Below are 18543 nucleotides of genomic sequence, written 5' to 3' on the forward strand. Positions count from 1 at the left end.
ATTTGAGGACCAGTGTTCAGCACAGATTGTCTAGTTGCTTCAATGAAGCAGAAACTATGCAACTTGCACCTTTTGACTTTAGTCTGTCTTTTAGTCTCTTTCTTCAGGTTTTCTGACTCCGTTTCTCAAATAGAGAAGCAAAAGGGTAACCCTCTTTATTCGGACGGGTCTCGTTTTGATATCTGGGGTCCCTTTCTAATTCCTGCCCTTTGGTAGCCTTAAATTGCGCCTTTTAATGTTTGAAACCTGGGATATTAAGATTTTTGATTCTGTTCACGGTCACCAAAAACCTGTCCATTCCGCTCTTCAGAGCAACAGCGCTAGATTCCAGGATTGTTATTCAAGCTGTGAATGATTTGCACATCGAATGTTAGCTTTGTCGTTTCTTGCAATAACTCCACTGGTGCAAACATAATGAACGTTGATCCCCAGAAATGTAATTTTGCTGAAACTAGTCGCATTGCTTAGCATCACAACTCCTCATGCACTGGTTTTGCATTTAGACTTCGCATTTAGACCCCAGCGAGAGTGTTTCTGAGAATGAACAGCAGGGTCACACTCATATCTTCAGTCTACTAAACACTCCGCACTTATCCATTATAAACCAGATAGTGTTCTTTTGTACTCGGTTTTCAAGAAACACTTCATGCCTTAGCCATCTATAAAGGAGTATTATTGTACTGTATATTTAAGGTGGCTTATACAGACCATGGAAGCAAGAAATATTACACATGCAGGCCTCAGTGCAAATGGTTCACTTCCTTGAGCTTTGGCCATGTATGCAGATGCCTTTTAATTGTACCAGTCATTGCCTTAGTAACTGGACTGTAGTTGGATACCATGCGAGAATGTAGACTGGTAGCTGACATACCTCAGACTGCAGTCCATGTGTTTGGTAGCAGAATGAAGCAATGCACAAGGAGTCCGGTAGTAGAGGTGTATTATACTTAGGAAGGTGCTTTTTGAATAGTGTAGAAATGCTTAAAATAAATACATAAATAAAAACAACCTTCTCCTCTTACTAAAAGTAGGTACTTTTAAGTGACAAGCTTGTTTCAGTCAACACCTATAAGATGCAATAGATAGTTCTCATCTTTGACTGTTTTGTAGAATAAGATACACACCAAATATTTTCAGCAACTGCACATTTTGAATATGCATTGTGTTCCACACCAATAGCCTGCTAGTACCGGACCAGGTTGTGTTCCATCGTCGCACATACCAGGGCTGGCCTATTAGCCCACGATGCATACTTTAACATGGCAGTAAACGAACATGATCCTTTAATAATCTTGCCTGTCTGGGGGGGGGGGGGTCATAATGTGTAAGTGTATCCAAATATTGGCTTCAATAAAATACATGTGATGCCTCTTTCTGCTTTTCTAATCCTTTAAATTACTTTGCCCAAGTTCAGAAATAGTTTGTGGAAGTGGAAACCAGATGCTGCTATTAAACAAGGTCGGATCTGCTCATCCACACTGTCAGTTTCCTCCTTGTGATACTGGAGTCGCTCTCCTAAGTATTTTGAGAAGACACCGTTTGAGCAGCCTCTCCATTCCTGGTGTACCTTACGGGGTTAATGCATTACAAAAAAGTAGGACCAGGGTTTAACTGTTCCTGTACCATCTCTCATAGCCTTAAATCACTCCGACTTAAAACCACTGATCTCAAAGCAAAGCCAGTATTTTCTACATTATACCCAGAGTACACAAAAATATTACAAATACATCTTTATTTACTCATTATGAAGCAAGTCAAAAAAACTAAATTTACTACAAAAAAACACTGTTCTGGTGCATTATAGACATAGGACAAAAGTATATTTTTTCAAAACTGACAACACTAACAGCATTGGCTAGAACAACTACAAAACTTTTTGGATAAAAATGTATTGGGAAGGGGAAAAGAAATTAAAGAAACATCACTCACAAGTCCCTTAGCAAGTGCTACCCAAGCAATAATGATCTTTAATAGATTGCAGTCAAACCTTTTAAAAATATATTATATATATATATATATATATATATATTATATATTTATATTATATATATATATATATTATATATTATATATATATATATCAGTGATCACTAATGACATTATGTAGGGATACATGTATGTGTTAGTAAAATAATTTGTATAAATAGATAACTGACAACTTTGGACTGTTTGAAACCTGGAATCACGTTGTATTTAAGCGGAGTCGGAAGTTTGAGATGCATAAATTGGAGTTCGTTTTAGCATAAATGCAACCTTAATGTCTCAGCTCCAGTTTTCCCTGGCTGATGCAGTTAAAGAAGCCTTTGGTGCCGTCAGGGCCGTGTGGCTGGCGGATCAGTACGGAGAACGGTACAGTAGACACCAGAGAAATAGTCAAGACTATCCGTGACATCATTGCTTTAAATCCTCTGTACAGGTAATTGTGCTTTTAAATAAAACTGGAAGGTGGTGGCCAGACCTCCAGTCACTTGTGCGATTCATAATTAATTGCAATTACAATTACAAATGTGGTGCACTGCCATATTGAGTAACTGAACTAGGAATCCCTCCTTTCTGAATTTCAGTTATCATTTCCAAGCCCTGTGCTCTTGAAGTCCTGCACAGTGCTGGCCTGGAGAGATCTAAATCTGTGTTTCTGCCCTCAGAGAATCAGTGCTTCAGATGATGCAAGCTGGCCACAGAGTTGTGGACAACCCCATCTATCTGAGCGACATGGGGGCTGCCTTAACGGGGGCAGAGTCGCACGAGTTACAGGATGTGCTGGAAGAAATCAATGTGAGTAGAGACTTGAGGGGGAGCTAGATTAATGGCCAAGTTCCCTTTCCCTACTGGGAGGCGAAGGTATGTCCTTCAGGGGGTGGATAGGAGATCAGTCCATATATATTCTCTTTCCAAAGCTTGATATAATACATCTGTCGAAACCATGAGCTTATCTTTCTGGCACATAACTCTCACTTTGCGCTATAAAACTCTCTCACTGCAGTTGCTAGTACAGTCTAGCAAACCAGGGCTGAAGTGGCCAGCAGTGGAAACGCACCTTTTTTTTTTTTTTTTAGGTCCAGGTCCAGGTCCAGGTCAAGGGCCATTGACATTTGAGTGTTCTGAAGCTCTGTGCATTTCAGTGATGACCTCTGAGCTCCACAGTGAGCTGATTCGCTCCTGTCCTTTTGTTGTGTGTCTGTCCAGCGGTACCTGGTCCCTCAGTTGAGGACGCTGTGTGGTCTGGATAAGGAGAAGACGAGCATCACCCAGGAGGCGCTCTCTGTCCTGATCAAGCAGTACTGCCGGGAGAGCGGGGTCAGGAACCTGCAGAAACAAGTGGAGAAGGTGAGGCAGCAGTCCAGCCCTGGGCTCACTGACAGCTTGAATGTAATTCATAAAGGAGGGCTTCCTAGCTCCCTCAATATTGAGTTTTCTTGTTTGTTTGCTGATAGAGATACGTTGTCTCGTTGATCGCAGGTGTTCCGGAAGTCTGCCTACCGCATTGTGAAAGGGGAGGCCTCCTCTGTGCAGGTGACGGCTGACAACCTGGTGGACTTTGTGGGGAAGCCCATCTTCACTGTGGACAGGATGTATGACATCACTCCCCCGGGGGTGGTCATGGGCTTAGCCTGGACTGCCATGGGTAAGAGAGCAGCGTGCTTCTGGGTTAGAACGAGGGCTTCACCACTGGGGCCCATATTTTAAAGGGATGGAAGTAAGACTCCCATTGCACAGCAGTTTGATCCGGTCCTGGTTTTACTATGAGAAGACACACCTGAGCTTATTATCAATATGCTGTGGTTAATCAAGCTCCTAGTAAAAGCTGGGAAGTATTAGCGAGTGGGCCTCCTGATTTGTTCACTCCAGGGCAGGTTTACATGCTTTGAGACAGGAGGACATGCAGTAAAAGATCACCTGTAATATATGAACCACAGGGCAGTCGAGCAGGACTGTTTTTACTTTATTATGCGGATCTGACTGTTAGAGGCAGCAGAGCGGTGCAGTTAACACCCCCCGCCCTCTCTGTTGTACAGGCGGCTCGACGCTGTTCATCGAGACCTCTCTGCGCAGGCCAAGGAGCAGGAAGGACCCGGATGGGGTGAGGGAGGGCTCCCTGGAGCTGACGGGCCAGCTGGGGGACGTGATGAAAGAAAGCGCCAAGATCGCCTTCACCTTCGCCAGGGCATTCCTCATGCAGGAGCAGCCCGACAACGACGTCCTGGTGTCACCCCACATACACCTGCACGTGCCAGAGGCAAGGGGGTGGGGGGTGGGGGGGGAGGGTGATGCTTGGGGGTCCATTACGAGAGGTGTCAGAGACCCCTAGACTGTTGCCACTAGGAATGTGACGATTTGCTCCACAGCATGCAGACAATTTTAAGACAGACTTCTGGATCACCTGCGATCAATCAGATATCGGTGTTACAATTTTAAGACAGACTTCCGGATCACCTGCGATCAATCAGATATCGGTGTTAACAACCGAGAGGTGCTTATATTTCTGCATGTAGGTGCCGTGTCATTATAATGCTGTGTAACACTGTACAGCATCCTGATGACAGACCGAGCATTTTCATACGCTTTTGGTCAGGTTTGTGTTTTGTGATTGTCACTGCGTCTTTCCAGGGATAGTGAAAGGTGTTGTACAGGGAAGGTTCGTAAGCTGTCCTGCTAAGTGCCTGCTGCTGCTGTTCTTGTGTTTCCGGGGCGCTACCCCGAAGGACGGCCCCAGTGCCGGCTGCACCATCGTCACTGCTCTGCTCTCCCTGGCTATGAACACGCCAGCCCGGCAAAATGTGGCCATGACCGGAGAGGTGTCCTTGACAGGCAAGATCTTACCGGTCGGGGGCATCAAGGAGAAAACCATTGCGGTGAGCCGGCAGTTTACCAAACCAACAGCAAACTCCAGGATACACACGTGCCAACATTCAAGAGTAGTCTTTTCTCAAGTACAGTTGGACTGGACTGAGATCAAAAATTCATAATTATCATAGAATACTGACATAGTGGTTGGTTCAGTTTGTATATTCAAAAATGAATTCAGGCATCCAACTGTTCAGGTCTTTGCAAGCTGGAGGTATTACACTTCTGTTAAAACGCAGGATAAAAACCTCACGACTGCTCCTCTAGTTTAACTTGTTCTGACTTACTGAGTGAAAGTGATGATCTAGTACCCGGTTTTCCTTCTGTTCAATTATCTTTTTCTGTCCCCGCAGGCCAGGCGAGCAGGAGTGACCTGCATCCTCCTGCCAGCAGAGAACCAGAAAGACTTCTCCGACCTGCCTGCCTTAATCACCGAGGGCCTGGAGGTGCACTTCGTGGAGCACTACAGTGAGACCTACAACATCGTCTTCCCCAAACAGGGACCAGCAGCTCGTTTGACAGGTTGAGCGGTTTTGTGTTGGGGGATCACAGGTGTTCAGTTAGTGATGGTTTTCCATTTAGACCAGGAATCGCAAATCCAAATTAGACAAGCAAGTACCAGTGGTCGAGGTGAGCTAGTGTCTTCTGGTTGTTTCAATTGAGCCATTACTTCTCTGCACCAGTTATTGGTTTGATTAGTCCAGATCTTTTGCCATTGATGAAATCTATAAAACCTGCAGGATTGGGGCTCCCCAGGACCAGGGTTGAAGACCCTTTCAAGAAAAGTGCAGTAAATGTAAATTTATCTTTCAAAATGAATGGCTGTTATTCAGTGTGATCATGCACTCCCACCATTGGTGACCCGTCCCCGCCGCTCCCTTCTTTTAAAAGCTGACTGGAGATCTGCTTTCCTCCCAGAGAAGATAACCGATGTCAGGATTCTGAGGAAAAGGACAAATATCCTGGAGAATACAAGGGTCGCAGATTATTGCTGCTAAGCAGCCCTGACCTGATGCTTCACGTCTGTGTGAAAGTTATTCACTTTTGTACAAAACCGTTTTCTCACATGGTTTCCTTTTAATAATGCGTATCAACCATCTATTAAAATATGTCTCTAATTTAACATATGCATGTGTTGGCTTTTCTTTGAATACTTTATTGATCTTCAGACGAGACCCAGCCACACGGCGACTGCGTTTAACACAGATTACAAAGCAAACAGATTTGAGTATTCCATCCCCAGGAATATTTGTAAACACAATGTAATCTCACTAGCTTTACTCGTGGTAGAACAGAAGATACAAATCCCAAGTATAAATAAATCAGTCATTTACATCAAAATACAGATCACAGCCTGCAGTCTTCCCCCTGAATAATCTTGCACACCATGCAAGGCTGTAGCTCAATGTAAACTTGTTCCAATATCAAACTGGGGTTGCCACCAGTTCAATCTGCAACCAGACTTTAAACAAAAATCAGATTACATGATAAAGAACTTCTATTTAGCAAACTTGTTCCTTATTTTAATTGAAGCTTCAAGAGTAAACAGCATTGAATATACACAGTAACATACAAGGCTGGTTTCACAGACCCAGATAAGCACTAATCTTGGGGCTGCTACCTTACCTGAGGTAACATTAGCTAGTCCAAAACCATTACTACTGGTGTCTGCGAAAGCAGACAATGTAGATTTACAAAGACAAACCTTTTCCAAATGCAACTTCTACCATCCTCCAGGATAGATGGCTATTGCTTACCAAACTCACCCTGATGTAGCTTAAAATTATTTCAATAAAGCGACAGTGGACTAAACACATGGTTTTTACAAGTTTTATTTGACAGCAGCGTTACACAGCTTAGTCCTTCTTGGCAGCCGCCTTTCTCATTGCAGCCAGGACGTTGCTCAGCTCCTCCCTCTTTCTCTTGGCGCGGATGTGAGTTCCGACCTAAAAAGAGGTTAAGAGAGTGGGTCAGGACCAGTTTAAATGAAGGCATAAGAACACTGCAGCCCAGAGTGTGTGAGGATGGATGTATAGTTAGGTGACCGTTTCAAAGCAGTTCTTAGTGTTGATGACACCGCGCTTGTCTGAAACCAGTACGGCATATTTAGACTGAGCTACAGCGAACAAACCTTTTGTAATAAATAAATAAATCTCTTCGAGAGGAAAGCATGTTCCACACAAAGGGTTTTTTTTAAATACAAAGGTGACACACATACCCTTTTCTTGATGAACTTGAGGGCGCGCTTATCCTTAGAGACCTTCAGCAACTCCATGGCGCGTCTCTCGTAGGGGGCGAAGCCGCACACCTCGCGGATCATGTCCCGAACGAACTTGGTGTGCTTGGTCAGGCGCTGCAGATAGAACAGGACAGCCGTTAGCACACTCCCCGATATCCAGGCTAGGAATAAAAATCCACATGCACACTGGAGCCTGCAGCTCCACAATCCTAGAGCAAGTCAAACTGCAAAACGATCTGGTGATCTTGAATCAAGCAATGCTTGAAAATAGTTTACTTATTTGTAAACTGGGTTTTGATCATCTTGTATTTTTGTATTGCGTTAAGTTTCCTATCTATGTATATTTTATAATGCATGTGTGTTTTGCTTTGTCAATTATGGCAGGGCAACTTCTTTAACTTCACACAAATTGCTTTAAAATTTCAAAACACATTTAATTAAACAAATCACGACTGAAGGAGTATTCCTGAATAGCAATTCCGGTTCCATGAGCGTATTCTGCACTGCGCAGCATTACAAATACTGGTATTCAGAATGGCAAACGAATGCCCTGCCATGCATTTAAGCTTGGGTCCAAGTTCACAGCGGCACCCTCGGCTCTCACCCCTCGTCTGCTGCTCTGCCTGGGCTTCATCACGTTCTTGGTGGTAGGGTGGCCTTTATTAAGGCCAACGGCCATAGGATACCTGATCGCCATGTCTGAAAGAAAACACACAAACGCTTCAGTAAAGAGAGCTGAGCAGCCTGTACCATCGCTCGTGATGTAAGCCGACATGCTGGTACCTGGGTAACAAACATTTTAGACAAGCGGATCTAGAGAACAGCATGTGTATTCACTTGGGATGATCACATCAGAGCTAATATCCAGACTCCCTATTTCACCTCACTGCAATACCAAGTCACCTGGCTGGGGTAATAGAGCATTGCGTATATAACACTAGCTTTGCAAGGCAACTTATACACAAGGTTTTCAAACACTGCCTTAATCTGGCAAGGTATACTGCTAACTAGACACGCACCTGACAAAAAAAAGTAATGTCATTATGGTATCTGGCTTAACTTCCGCTCTATTTAAACATGCCCACGTCCCCAAACGAAGAGTCTTCAACATGCAATCGTCTGGAACAAAAGCCCTTAAAAAAAAAACACACCTGTGCTGATTAACGATGCCACCTGGTTTAGAAACAAATAAACCAAACGCTTTGGGACAGGAGACCAATCAAGTGTGTTTTGTATGAACCGCAAAAAAAAAAAAAAAAACTGCTCGACTAGACAGGGATTCGATTTTAAACAAACGCTCCAGTCTAAGGAAGAGATTCAAAATCATCTTGCGGGGTCCCTGAACAGAAACGACCTTAATATTGTCGCACAGGAGACGCTGCAGGATTTAAATTAATAACTACACGTCTAGCCATGATGTAAACCCATGAAGACCCTGTCATCTTGCACAACAGACCCGGTATAGCATATTTAACACAAACGTGACACCTAGTACTTCACACAGCACCGTATTCGCTACATTGAAATATTTTGCTTTAACACGTCTGCGTTGCAAACCGGTATTTTAACCATAAAACAGCTGACTGGGAGTGCGCAGCATGCAATAAGCTCTTAATCGCGCTGCTGACTTCATTATCTGTCCAAGTGCGTGCTTTCTATGCAATCCGAGACAGTTTTCACCCCCCGTATAAATCTGGTCGCTGGATAAAGGAAATAGCGAGAATCTGCACAATACAACCCTCTCGCAGAAACCCGGGGCTCGCATTTGCAACCCGCGTCGTTTCCTTGCGCGGAAAGGGGAAGATGTTCGGGATTTTGATCGGATTTCAGGACACTCTTCCTCCCAGCACTGCGCTCTTACCTGCTCTCTCTGATGGCGGACACACGGGGAAGGACCCGACGAAGACAGAGGGCCGGGAAGTCAACCCGTCGAAAGAAGTGCGCGAAAAAACTGAAGGCGCCCCCTAGCGGTCACAAACACCCTCACACTTTAATGTATAGGCTTGCAATGTGCACTAAATTACCTTATTTTAAATTTGCAGAACAATGTATTGCAAATAATCGCATACATGTAATATAATCAAATTACATAAATACAGCCTTTTTTTTTTTTTTTAAAGAACAATGTATTTGGTAATTATAATGAGTTGAATCTTGTGGTAAATACTAAATGCCCACATTGTGGATGATAGCGGTTCGAGCCCTTAAGAACTGGATTGGAAACCTGCAGCGCGGCTTGCCCGCCGTGTTAACGGGGATAGAACAGTAGCTTCTATGTATCACTTCCTGTCACTGTTGATTTTGTCTGCAAACTTTATTTTCTGCACATCTGCTGTTGGCACGCAATTAAATCCACAGCTGTTTTTTTTTTTTTTTTTTAATGCAAAGGGCGCCTGAATTCAAATACAGTCCTCCCGTTAAACCGGTGTTTCTTTTCAATACTAGCTTCCCTAAAATAATATTCTGTTTTATCTTTGTCTTTGTGTTTTAATTTGAATATAAATGAATGCAAGCATCTGCCAGCAGCGGTTAGTTTGTGGTATGTTTGACGGGGAGCCAACATTTAAAAACGACACCGAATTGCATTGTGTTATATGAAGTCTGGACAAACTGGCCGCTCTTCTTCACGAATCAAGCCACGATCAATTTTCTCGCTGCTGCAAACATGCAACCTTCAATATTTATCAAAGGTGCATTCAAAAACGTGTGTGCGCCACGTCAGCGCCTGTTTATTTGTTAAACTGCTCGCTTTTAAAAAAAAAAAAAACGCTACATGCAAAACAGTCTCATGGTATCGATTGCGCAATTTTGTAATGCAATGTAATTATTATTATATTTGAGCCCCGGTCTGCTGTGGATTGCAATCAACTTTCAGACAGAACAGGTTGGCAATGAGTAAGGATTCTAGCATGCCGAACTAATAGTGTGATAAAAACACGTTCTCCTTTATATTAGTGGCCAGGACAAAAGATCCACTGTGTGACTTAAACCCAGCCAAAATGGTTCAGACCTCAAAGCAACGCAGAGTAATTGTGTAAATCACACTGATGGCAACGGGGTGTGCTCCCGAGGTATTGCGAGTCTTGTTGCAGCGAGCCAACGTTTGAATGCAAAGAACTACAATTCCCAGAAGGCGGCGCGCTGACGTGTTTTGGCGCGCCTTGCCGAGCCTCTTTCGTCGTGCTTACGGGAGGAGACGGCGGTTGTATAATCTGAAGAAGCGCGGTGCAAATGAATTAGATACAGGCGTTAAACATAAATAGAGAGAGAGAGACAGAGAGAAAGAAAAAGAAGCAAACCCGAGACGGGGAATTCCGGAATTGCTTTTTCCCCAGGTGTAATTTTTTTAACGAAGCGATGGCGACCCCGAGCCGCTCAGCCGCCGCTGCTCCCCGGCAAGGAGCCTCCAGCACCCCGCTGTCCCCGACCCGCATCACCCGGCTGCAGGAGAAGGAGGATCTGCGCCACCTGAACGACCGCCTGGCCGTCTACATCGACCGAGTCCGGGCACTCGAGCTGGAAAACGACCGGCTCATGGTTAAGGTTTCCGAGAAAGAACAAGTCACCACACGCGAGGTAGATCTATTAGAATTTTCTGTCTGTGGATTTTATTTATTAATTTTATTTCACATGTCGGTATTTGTATAATAAATCGATACCTAATACTTCCAAGTGTGTGTGTGTGTGTATATAATTTCACATTATGGTTCAAGAAAATCTGAGGGCGGGCAATGCATGCATGTTTGCACTAACAGTCTTTGTTGTGTATATGAACTGTTCAGTTCCCCGCAGTTATTCAAAAACGAGCCACTCCAGCCCTATATGATTTTCTTTGTAGTCTCGTCTGTCTTTGTATAATGCTCTATAGAGTTGTACTTTTTTTGCTCTGTATAACGCGGAGAGAGAAGGAGAAAGCCGGCAGGGTGGATGGGTTTGATTTTCGTCTTGTTGTGTTTAGATTGGTACTCGATTGATACTCACCCACCCACAAACGTAAAAGATCTGAGTGTTTGACTTTCGTGTTAGTAATTACCATGATGTCAGTCTCATTTACAAAGCCTTTCCTGTGCAAACTGCCCAGGGCGCTGTGCAAAAAAAAAAACAAAAAAAAACAAACAAATTAGACAGCGAGCCGAAAGGAGTCCGATCTGCTCCCCGGTGAAACGCCCAGTCAAAGGGATGTGTTTGGGGGTTGCATTTCAAATGCCTGCACGCAGGAGTTGCTTTCGTCCCATCAGCGTCCCATCCCATGTTGAAAAAGTTTTAGTATCCTGGCTGAGCCGGGGCGGGCTTGATCTCTACTGAATTGCTGGCATTGCAGGTCAGTTTTCTGACTCCGTGTCTCACTCGGCCATGCAACATGTTGTGTACTTGAAACCCGAATGCAGTGGGCAACATTGTGCGCTAGTTTGTTATAAGCTGGCCCTTGTTTGATAGTAACTTTCATGCGTTTCTTTTGCCGTTTGTGGCGCGCTACCTCTTCTCCTTGGCTTTAGTTTTTGCTGAATCTCTACCCGACTAATCGACAACCCTTAAAAAAAACTGATTTTAATCCTATCATTGCCAAGACGGGCGCCTATTATTATATAATTTTGTCCTTTTTTTTTTTTTACCGCAGCTAAAAAGCTCCCTTTGCATATGGGATTGTCCGCTGGACGAGAGGAGGGAAAATGCTTCTAGTGGAAAGCACGATGCTTGTCGCGCTCAAAACTTATGAAGGGATTTAGTAGTATGACTTCATTTTATTTTTGTTACTGTATTGTTATGAGCTTTTTTTTTCCCCCATTAGAAGGCTTCAAGTTTGCGAACGGTTTTGAGACCTGACAGTGCCTTTGCTAAGATCTACTTGGGTTTTACTTGACGGTTTGTGTTGCAACGGAGGATTATAACAATCCGCCATTTGCACAGCAGCCTTCAGCATATAGAGCCCTAGTACAGCCCCCTGATTTCACCCTCCTTCACTGCACACATTGCACACTGTCCACCCAACCCACATTTAGCTTTTGGCTCTGCTCCAGTGTTAATAGTAAAGCCGTGATTCTTGCGTTTTGTTTTTCTAGGTGTAACCGTGCCTTTGACTGTGAAATCTCCTGTTTTCTATTATATTTCCTGTAACTCTCACTGCAGTTGGACAGTTATTTTTTATATGTCTTTTTCTAAGACTCATAAAACCTTTTAACACCTATATAAAGTATTCTGTTATTAAGCCTTGACATGTATTTGCATATAAAGGTGTTGCTATTTCATGTAAGTGTATTTTAATAGTACAGATTAACAGGACAAAAAATGCTCTTCTGTGATTAGGTTGGCAGTTTACTCTGCTCTTGCAAGTCTGACGTACAGATGATTGACTCCAGAAGGGAGGTGAAGCGAACTCCTGTTTTGTTTTTGTGGAAGGGGTGAAGGGGAGTGTTAAGTGCTTTGTTTTTGAAACCCAGCAAAATGAGAGTGCATCTGGTTTTTAGATTTAAATGTTGCTGTCTACCATGCCTGGTGAGATTGTTGCATTGTAAAGCAGTGTGTGGTGTTGTGTGCGTGCGTGCATGTTGTGTACAGCCTCTCTCAGAAGTGCATGCTTCTCCCCTCCTAGGTGACCGGGATCAAGTCCCTGTATGAAGGGGAGCTGGCCGATGCCCGTCGTATTTTGGACGAGACAGCCCGAGAGAGAGCCAGGTTGCAGATTGACCTGGGGAAGGCCAGGTCTGAACTGGAGGAGGTCACCAAAAAGTAAGAGTTCAGTACAGTGTAGGGGTAGAATACGAATATTGGGGTGCATGTGGATATGGGGGGTTTAAAATAAGAGACAGTAAAATGAAGAAGGAAAGAATGTACCCTTACACGCTGAATGCAGTAATTACACGTCCTTTTCTCTTAAACAATATCCAGCATAGCTTGCTTTGATATTTTCCATGCTTCTGTTAATGTACTGTCTGCAGTTGCATTCTCATGCCCGGTGAAGATCGCGGGCAATGATTGCACACGTCGTGCGGGATTCGTACTGCAATAGGTTATCTTTGAATTAGCCAACACATTCTTTGTTTTTACCTGTGAGAATAACACATTCACAATGGAGAATGTTCCGTTTCAGTCAATACTGAGATCCTTGTACCCAGGTAGATCCTGGTAAGTGCTCGTTCCGATAGGGCTGGTTGAATTGGCTGTTGGGATGGTTGGTTATAAGAAGGGGAAGTTGCAGTGAAGTCAGCCTGTGTGTTGAAGTGGACACGCCCTGTGTGAGTCACCCTCATGTACGAGTCAAGTTATGTTTAACAGTGTATAGCCCCCACAGGAGTTGCCATGCAAGATGAAACCATGGCTGTTAGTTTGGTTACCATGACACTTTTTTTGTGTGTATGTGCTGTGGGTGTGGAGTGAGGCATTTCCTCTGCTCAAGAAACCCCTTGCAAATGAACCAGCTCAAACCTGAAAAAGAAAAGTCCTTTCAGAAAATGAGTCAGAGCAGAAGCCACATGTTATCGTACAGTTTACCCCATTGCTAAGGAAGTGCAATGCGCAGTAAATTTAGCTGTCTGTTCCTGGTTTGGCATGGTTTAGGATTGAATGGCCTCGAATCCCTGGTACAAAAGCACTTTCCTTTTTTTACACTCCCTGTTATCAACGTATAACCATCTTTTAATAATAAAAAAAAAAATCAATACCTGTCAATACTATAATAGCTGCATCACATAATCTATTAAAAACAGACCACAAAGTCTAGACATTTCCTTTCTCAGTTACAAGAAGAAAGATGGGGACCTGGCAGCCTCTCAGGCTAGGTTTAAAGATCTCGAGTCTCTGTACAACAAGAGTGAAGCCAAGCTCAACGTTGCCCTTTGTGAGAGCCGCTCCCTGGGGGAGGAAGTGGCTGATCTGAGGGCTCAGCTTGCCAAGGTAGGACCACAGTTTGCGGAAGTAGGCAGGTTTTGCAGGGCTTCTCCTCCTGTGCCTCCAAACCTGTGTTTTTATCAGGAACGCCCTGAAATACTCCTGCTGCAACACCTGGACAGGATGTGCATGTTGCATTGACAGTAGATCTCTTCAGAGGTGTTGAGGGTTCAGTACTCTTGAGGGGGGGGGGGGGGGGGGGGGGGGGGGGGGGTAGTGAATGCTGCTTGGTGTGTTTCGATGCACTGAGCCTGTGGGAGAGCTTGAGGCAATTAAAGCATGCAGGTTACTTCATACCTAGCATGTTTCTATAGCATGATCAGGTTATCAGTTTCCAGACATATCTTCTGTCGCTGTAGTTGTGCATTCTGCAGCATTGCAGTGGTTTCTGTGCTGGTTTGCCACCCCTGTTTTGTGTTCTCAGGCGGAGGGTGCCCATGAAGTGGCCAAGAAGCAGCTGGAAGCAGAGACCCTGCTGAGGGTGGATCTGGAGAACCGCTGCCAGAGCCTGTCTGAGGAACTGGAGTTCCGCAAGAGCATGTTTGAAGAGGTGCGCGTCTTCCACACTGTCTGTGCCGCCCTCGACACTTAGACTCGCTGCAAAGGGGTCGCGTGCACTGGTGAAGATGAACGCACTGCCTCTGTGTTGGCATGTGAATCCACATTGTTTCCTGTGTGCGAGTGCTTGTGTGTTAATGCTGCGTTCTTCGTTCATCCATCAATCAGTCTTTATTTTATATAGAGCTTTTCATAGTGGACCAAATCAAAGCACTGTACAAGATGCAGTAACATGAAAATCTGTAATTTAAATACAGAGAAATACATGATACAATAAGAAAATGCATAAAACATTAAATACAATGGAAAGTGCATAATACTTGAAATAGTACATTAAACAGCAACAGAGCAGCTAATAGCAGATATCAGTCTTAAAGAGCATGGAAAGCAAGAGAGAACAGGTGGGTCTTTCATCCAAAACTGTGTCGTGAATGACAGAAGTTCAGAGCAGTAGATAAACCTTTAAACAAGAAGTCACTTAGAAACTCTTGTCTACGTGACTCAGCAGCTCTTTGTTAATGATGTGGTGAATCTTTGAAGTGCACACTGTGTTTGAGTGTGTGTGTGTGTGTGTGGGTTCTCTGTGTGTGTGTGCACAATGTTGGGTTCTCTGTGTGTGTGTGTGTACAATGTTGGGTTCTCTGTGTGTGTGTGTGTGTGTGTGTGTGTACAATGTTGGGCTCTCTGTGTGTGTGTGTGTGTGTGTGTGTACAATGTTGGGTTCTCTGTGTGTGTGTGCACAATGTTGGGTTCTCTGTGTGTGTGTGTGCTCACTCCCATGTTGATCTGCGTGCTTGTCGTGTCGATGCTGGACCCTGTGTTTGTCTGTGTGTCCTCCCAAGCGCACTCTGAATTTTTTTTTTTTTTCAGGAGGTGCGTGAGGTCCGGCACAGTCACGAGAAGCGCCTGGTGGAGGTGGACAGCGGACGGCAGGCTGATTACGAGTACAAGCTGTCTGAGGCTCTGCAGGACCTGAGGAAGCAGCACGACGAGCAGGTGGCAATCTACAAGCAGGAGCTGGAGAACACCTTCCAGTCCAAGGTGCGTTACATTGCATCTCAACACCAAATACTACCTTTGACTTTTCACATAGGCTGCTGTGCTCTAACACCTTGAATTTCAATAGGGGTAACTATAGCTGTTGCTTGAATGTTATTGATGCATCTTAGTATTTAGTGAAATGCCGGTTCCTTTTTTAATGGTTAAAACCTAGTGAAGATCTCGATAGCGATGCACAGGAGACGATGAATCGATTCGATCGTGAACTGTTACTCCAATATGCTTCCAGTGCATCACTGCTGGTTTCAGTGGTCTTACATGGGGTTGCTTGTCTCTCATTAGGCAGTGTGTTTTGGAAAGCGGTGTTCAAACCATTGTTTCTGTGTTTCCATTAAAAGCTGGGGAATGCCAAGATTAGCTCCGAGCAGAATGACAAGGCTGTGTGCGCTGCCCGCGAGGAACTGCAGGAGGCGCACATGAGGATCGAGAGCCTGGGTTACCAGCTCTCCTCCCTGCAGAAACAGGCAAGGCTGCTTCTAGTCACTGCATTTAAATATCTGTTCCCTTTTCTTAATGACTTAAGTTTTTGTACGTATGCACAGTTAAAGACTAAATATCATCTTGGTGACAGCTTAGGATTTCTGCTTTTAATATGACCTGCAATAAACAAGTAACCCAAATGCTGTTGAGTCCAGGTCAGTGCTGCGGAGGAGCGAGTCCAAGAGATGGAGGACTTGCTGGCCACTGACCGGGACAAGTACCGCCGGCTGCTGGACTCCAAGGAGCGGGAGATGGCGGAGATGAGGGACCAGATGCAGCAGCAGCTCGATGAGTACCAGGGGCTGCTGGACATCAAGCTGGCTCTGGACATGGAGATCAGTGCTTACCGCAAACTGCTGGAGGGAGAAGAGCACAGGTACACACGAGGCAGAGCTCCACTGTGCAGCTACTGCCACCCTGTAGAAAACTCACTCTGCTGCATCAAGTCCAGTGAAACCTGCTGAATAATGTTGAACTAGCATGTTGAACTGCACACCGTATACTTCAACGATAACGGACATTTCGAAATCTAACATAAAAATCTGTACTATTATTATGGCTTCCGATAGACTCTCTTTTGTGATATAATTTTGTAGTTTCTTTGATTTTACATAATGTTAAATAAAACATTTAAGTTATGTTCAGATAGTTTTTATTTTATTTTGAATTGTCAATCCTAAAGCTGATGTAAAACTTTTAGCCATAGCTGTACGTTTCCTAGATCTTTTACCAAGGTCTCGATTTGACTTTTTCTTTTAATCTGTTTTTTTAGTACTAACACTTCCACTGTTTTTACGAGCCTCCTTTTTAAAACCTTGTCCCTTATGCACAGATTAATCCAGTCTGTCTGGTATAACTGCCTAATATTTTTCTGGCACTTATTGTTATTCACCAATAGCTGTTGGTTCCAGTTCTTTGCTATTCAGATATGCATGATATTAAAAACTCTCCTCCTGTCCACCTTGCAGGCTGAAGCTGTCCCCCAGCCCCTCCTCCAGAGTGACAGTGTCTCGCGCCACCTCCAGCAGTCTCTCCAGTGCCACCCGCTCCTCCCGGGCCAAGCGGAAGAGGATCGAGGTGGAGGAGTCCTCCGGCAGCAGCGGCATAAGCAGTGGCGGCAGCAGCAGCGAGGGCAGCAACGTCCAGATATCTCAGAAAGCAGAGTCTTCCGGGGAAATCAGCATTGAAGAGATCGACCTGGAGGGGAAGTCTGTGTGTGTCAAGAATAACGGAGACAAGGTATAGAGACTTAAACAGAATAGCTTATATTTAATGTAATGTCATTTCCATCTGCAACAAACTGTCTGATACAAGTGTTACAAATAAAATAAGCTTTTCATTCATTGCTGCATTTACAGCCCATTTATTGATTTGCCTAAACCCACACTCCTCCCTTTTCCCAGGATCAGTCTCTTGGTGGTTGGAGACTCAAGAGGCAGATTGGAGATGCAGATGAAATTGCCTACAAATTTACTCCTAAATATGTCCTCAAAGCTGGCCAGACTGTTACGGTAAGCTGGGTCAGCAGCATGCATGTGCAGATAGCAAGCTGAAATGGGGCAGACAGCATAATCTGGTTTGTTGGACTAAGTAGCCAGAGCTGTGTTGTGAATTTGTCAAGACTGCACTGGGTTTGTTATTGGCTGGTTTCACAGACCCTGACGTTACCAGAAGGTAGCCCAAAAATCAGTGCTGATCTTTGGGACTGATGTGAATTGGGACTGTATTATAAACTGTGTGAGCCCAGTGAGGGGTGTTATTGCTCAAGGTGCTTCCAGTTCATTGAATGGTTCTCACTGCTGTCTCTCTCTCAGATCTGGAGTGCTGAGGCCGGGGTGTCTCACAGCCCCCCCTCCGACCTGCTGTGGAAGAGCCAGAACTCCTGGGGCACTGGAGACAACATCCGCACTTACCTGGTGAACTCTGATGGACAGGTAGGCCACCAAGACACCCTGACTAGAAAGAGAGCATTCATATCCGTCCAGACAGACCCTCTGCAGTCTCTGACACCCTCCTGTTCTTTCCCTGCCCAGGAAGTTGCAGTGAGGACTGTAACTAAGTCCATCGTAGAAGTGGAGTATGAAGATGACGAGGAGGCAGGCTATGGAGAAGAGGATCTTTTCCACCAGCAGGTTGGTAGTGTTGTCGGAAGGCAGTGGAGAGGCGGTTACACATCACTGCTGGCCCATGTGCTGGTGCTGGAAAACGGGGGGGGGGGGGGGGTGTAGGAAAGCTACTAAGCTTAAGCCCAACTAACTAAACAGAATAGTGATGGGATTGGGATACAGTGGCTAAGCTTGACAACGTGTTTATGGTTTGATAGGTCTGTTAACTTTTGAAATACAATACAAATTGGGTTCTCTGGTATGTTTTGTTTAATAAAAGAGCCAAGCACAAAAAGTCACAGTGGGGTGGGGGTGGCAGGGGGGGGGGGGGGGGGGTGGGGGGGGGGGGGTGGGATCTGGTCAATTTTAACT

The 18543-nt window shown here is 44.7% G+C and overlaps 3 protein-coding genes across 3 annotated transcripts; 2 read left to right on the top strand and 1 right to left on the bottom strand.

Annotated features, from left to right (window-relative positions):
* Positions 1–2326: 2326 nt before the first annotated feature.
* LOC121301485 (lon protease homolog, mitochondrial-like) lies at positions 2327–6567 on the top strand. Its single transcript, XM_041230936.1, has 6 exons — positions 2327–2775; positions 3187–3327; positions 3460–3625; positions 4017–4236; positions 4688–4853; positions 5199–6567. Exons 1-6 carry the CDS (start codon positions 2662–2664, stop codon positions 5370–5372), a joined length of 981 nt encoding a protein of 326 aa, XP_041086870.1. The 5' UTR covers positions 2327–2661; the 3' UTR covers positions 5373–6567.
* Positions 6568–6661: 94 nt separating this feature from the next.
* LOC121301484 (60S ribosomal protein L36) lies at positions 6662–9050 on the bottom strand. The gene is made up of 4 exons (XM_041230935.1): positions 8946–9050; positions 7689–7783; positions 7064–7198; positions 6662–6791 (listed from the first exon to the last, which is right to left on the bottom strand). Exons 2-4 carry the CDS (start codon positions 7779–7781, stop codon positions 6702–6704), a joined length of 318 nt encoding a protein of 105 aa, XP_041086869.1. The 5' UTR covers positions 7782–7783; positions 8946–9050; the 3' UTR covers positions 6662–6701.
* A 1160-nt stretch (positions 9051–10210) lies between these two features.
* On the top strand, positions 10211–18413 carry lmnb2 (lamin B2). Its single transcript, XM_041230932.1, has 11 exons — positions 10211–10660; positions 12675–12811; positions 13819–13975; positions 14394–14519; positions 15398–15568; positions 15925–16050; positions 16222–16442; positions 17035–17305; positions 17470–17577; positions 17881–18000; positions 18100–18413. The coding sequence occupies exons 1-11, from the start codon at positions 10442–10444 to the stop codon at positions 18292–18294; spliced, it is 1851 nt and encodes a 616-aa protein (XP_041086866.1). The 5' UTR covers positions 10211–10441; the 3' UTR covers positions 18295–18413.
* The last annotated feature ends 130 nt before the right edge of the window (positions 18414–18543 follow it).

This window comes from Polyodon spathula, chromosome 27 (genome assembly GCF_017654505.1).
Source record: "Polyodon spathula isolate WHYD16114869_AA chromosome 27, ASM1765450v1, whole genome shotgun sequence".
Taxonomy (NCBI): domain Eukaryota; kingdom Metazoa; phylum Chordata; class Actinopteri; order Acipenseriformes; family Polyodontidae; genus Polyodon; species Polyodon spathula.

Coding starts and splice junctions, on each gene's coding strand:
- LOC121301485 (XM_041230936.1), top strand. CDS start 2,662: ATGATGCAAGCTGGCCACAGAGTTGTGGACAACCCCATCTATCTGAGC. Junction 3,328..3,459: donor TGCAGAAACAAGTGGAGAAG/GTGAGGCAGCAG, acceptor CGTTGATCGCAG/GTGTTCCGGAAGTCTGCCTA. Junction 4,237..4,687: donor ATACACCTGCACGTGCCAGA/GGCAAGGGGGTG, acceptor CTTGTGTTTCCG/GGGCGCTACCCCGAAGGACG.
- LOC121301484 (XM_041230935.1), bottom strand. CDS start 7,781: ATGGCGATCAGGTATCCTATGGCCGTTGGCCTTAATAAAGGCCACCCT. Junction 7,199..7,688: donor GGCAGAGCAGCAGACGAGGG/GTGAGAGCCGAG, acceptor TTCTATCTGCAG/CGCCTGACCAAGCACACCAA. Junction 6,792..7,063: donor TCAAGTTCATCAAGAAAAGG/GTATGTGTGTCA, acceptor ACCTCTTTTTAG/GTCGGAACTCACATCCGCGC.
- lmnb2 (XM_041230932.1), top strand. CDS start 10,442: ATGGCGACCCCGAGCCGCTCAGCCGCCGCTGCTCCCCGGCAAGGAGCC. Junction 16,051..16,221: donor TCTCCTCCCTGCAGAAACAG/GCAAGGCTGCTT, acceptor TGTTGAGTCCAG/GTCAGTGCTGCGGAGGAGCG. Junction 18,001..18,099: donor TGGTGAACTCTGATGGACAG/GTAGGCCACCAA, acceptor TTCCCTGCCCAG/GAAGTTGCAGTGAGGACTGT.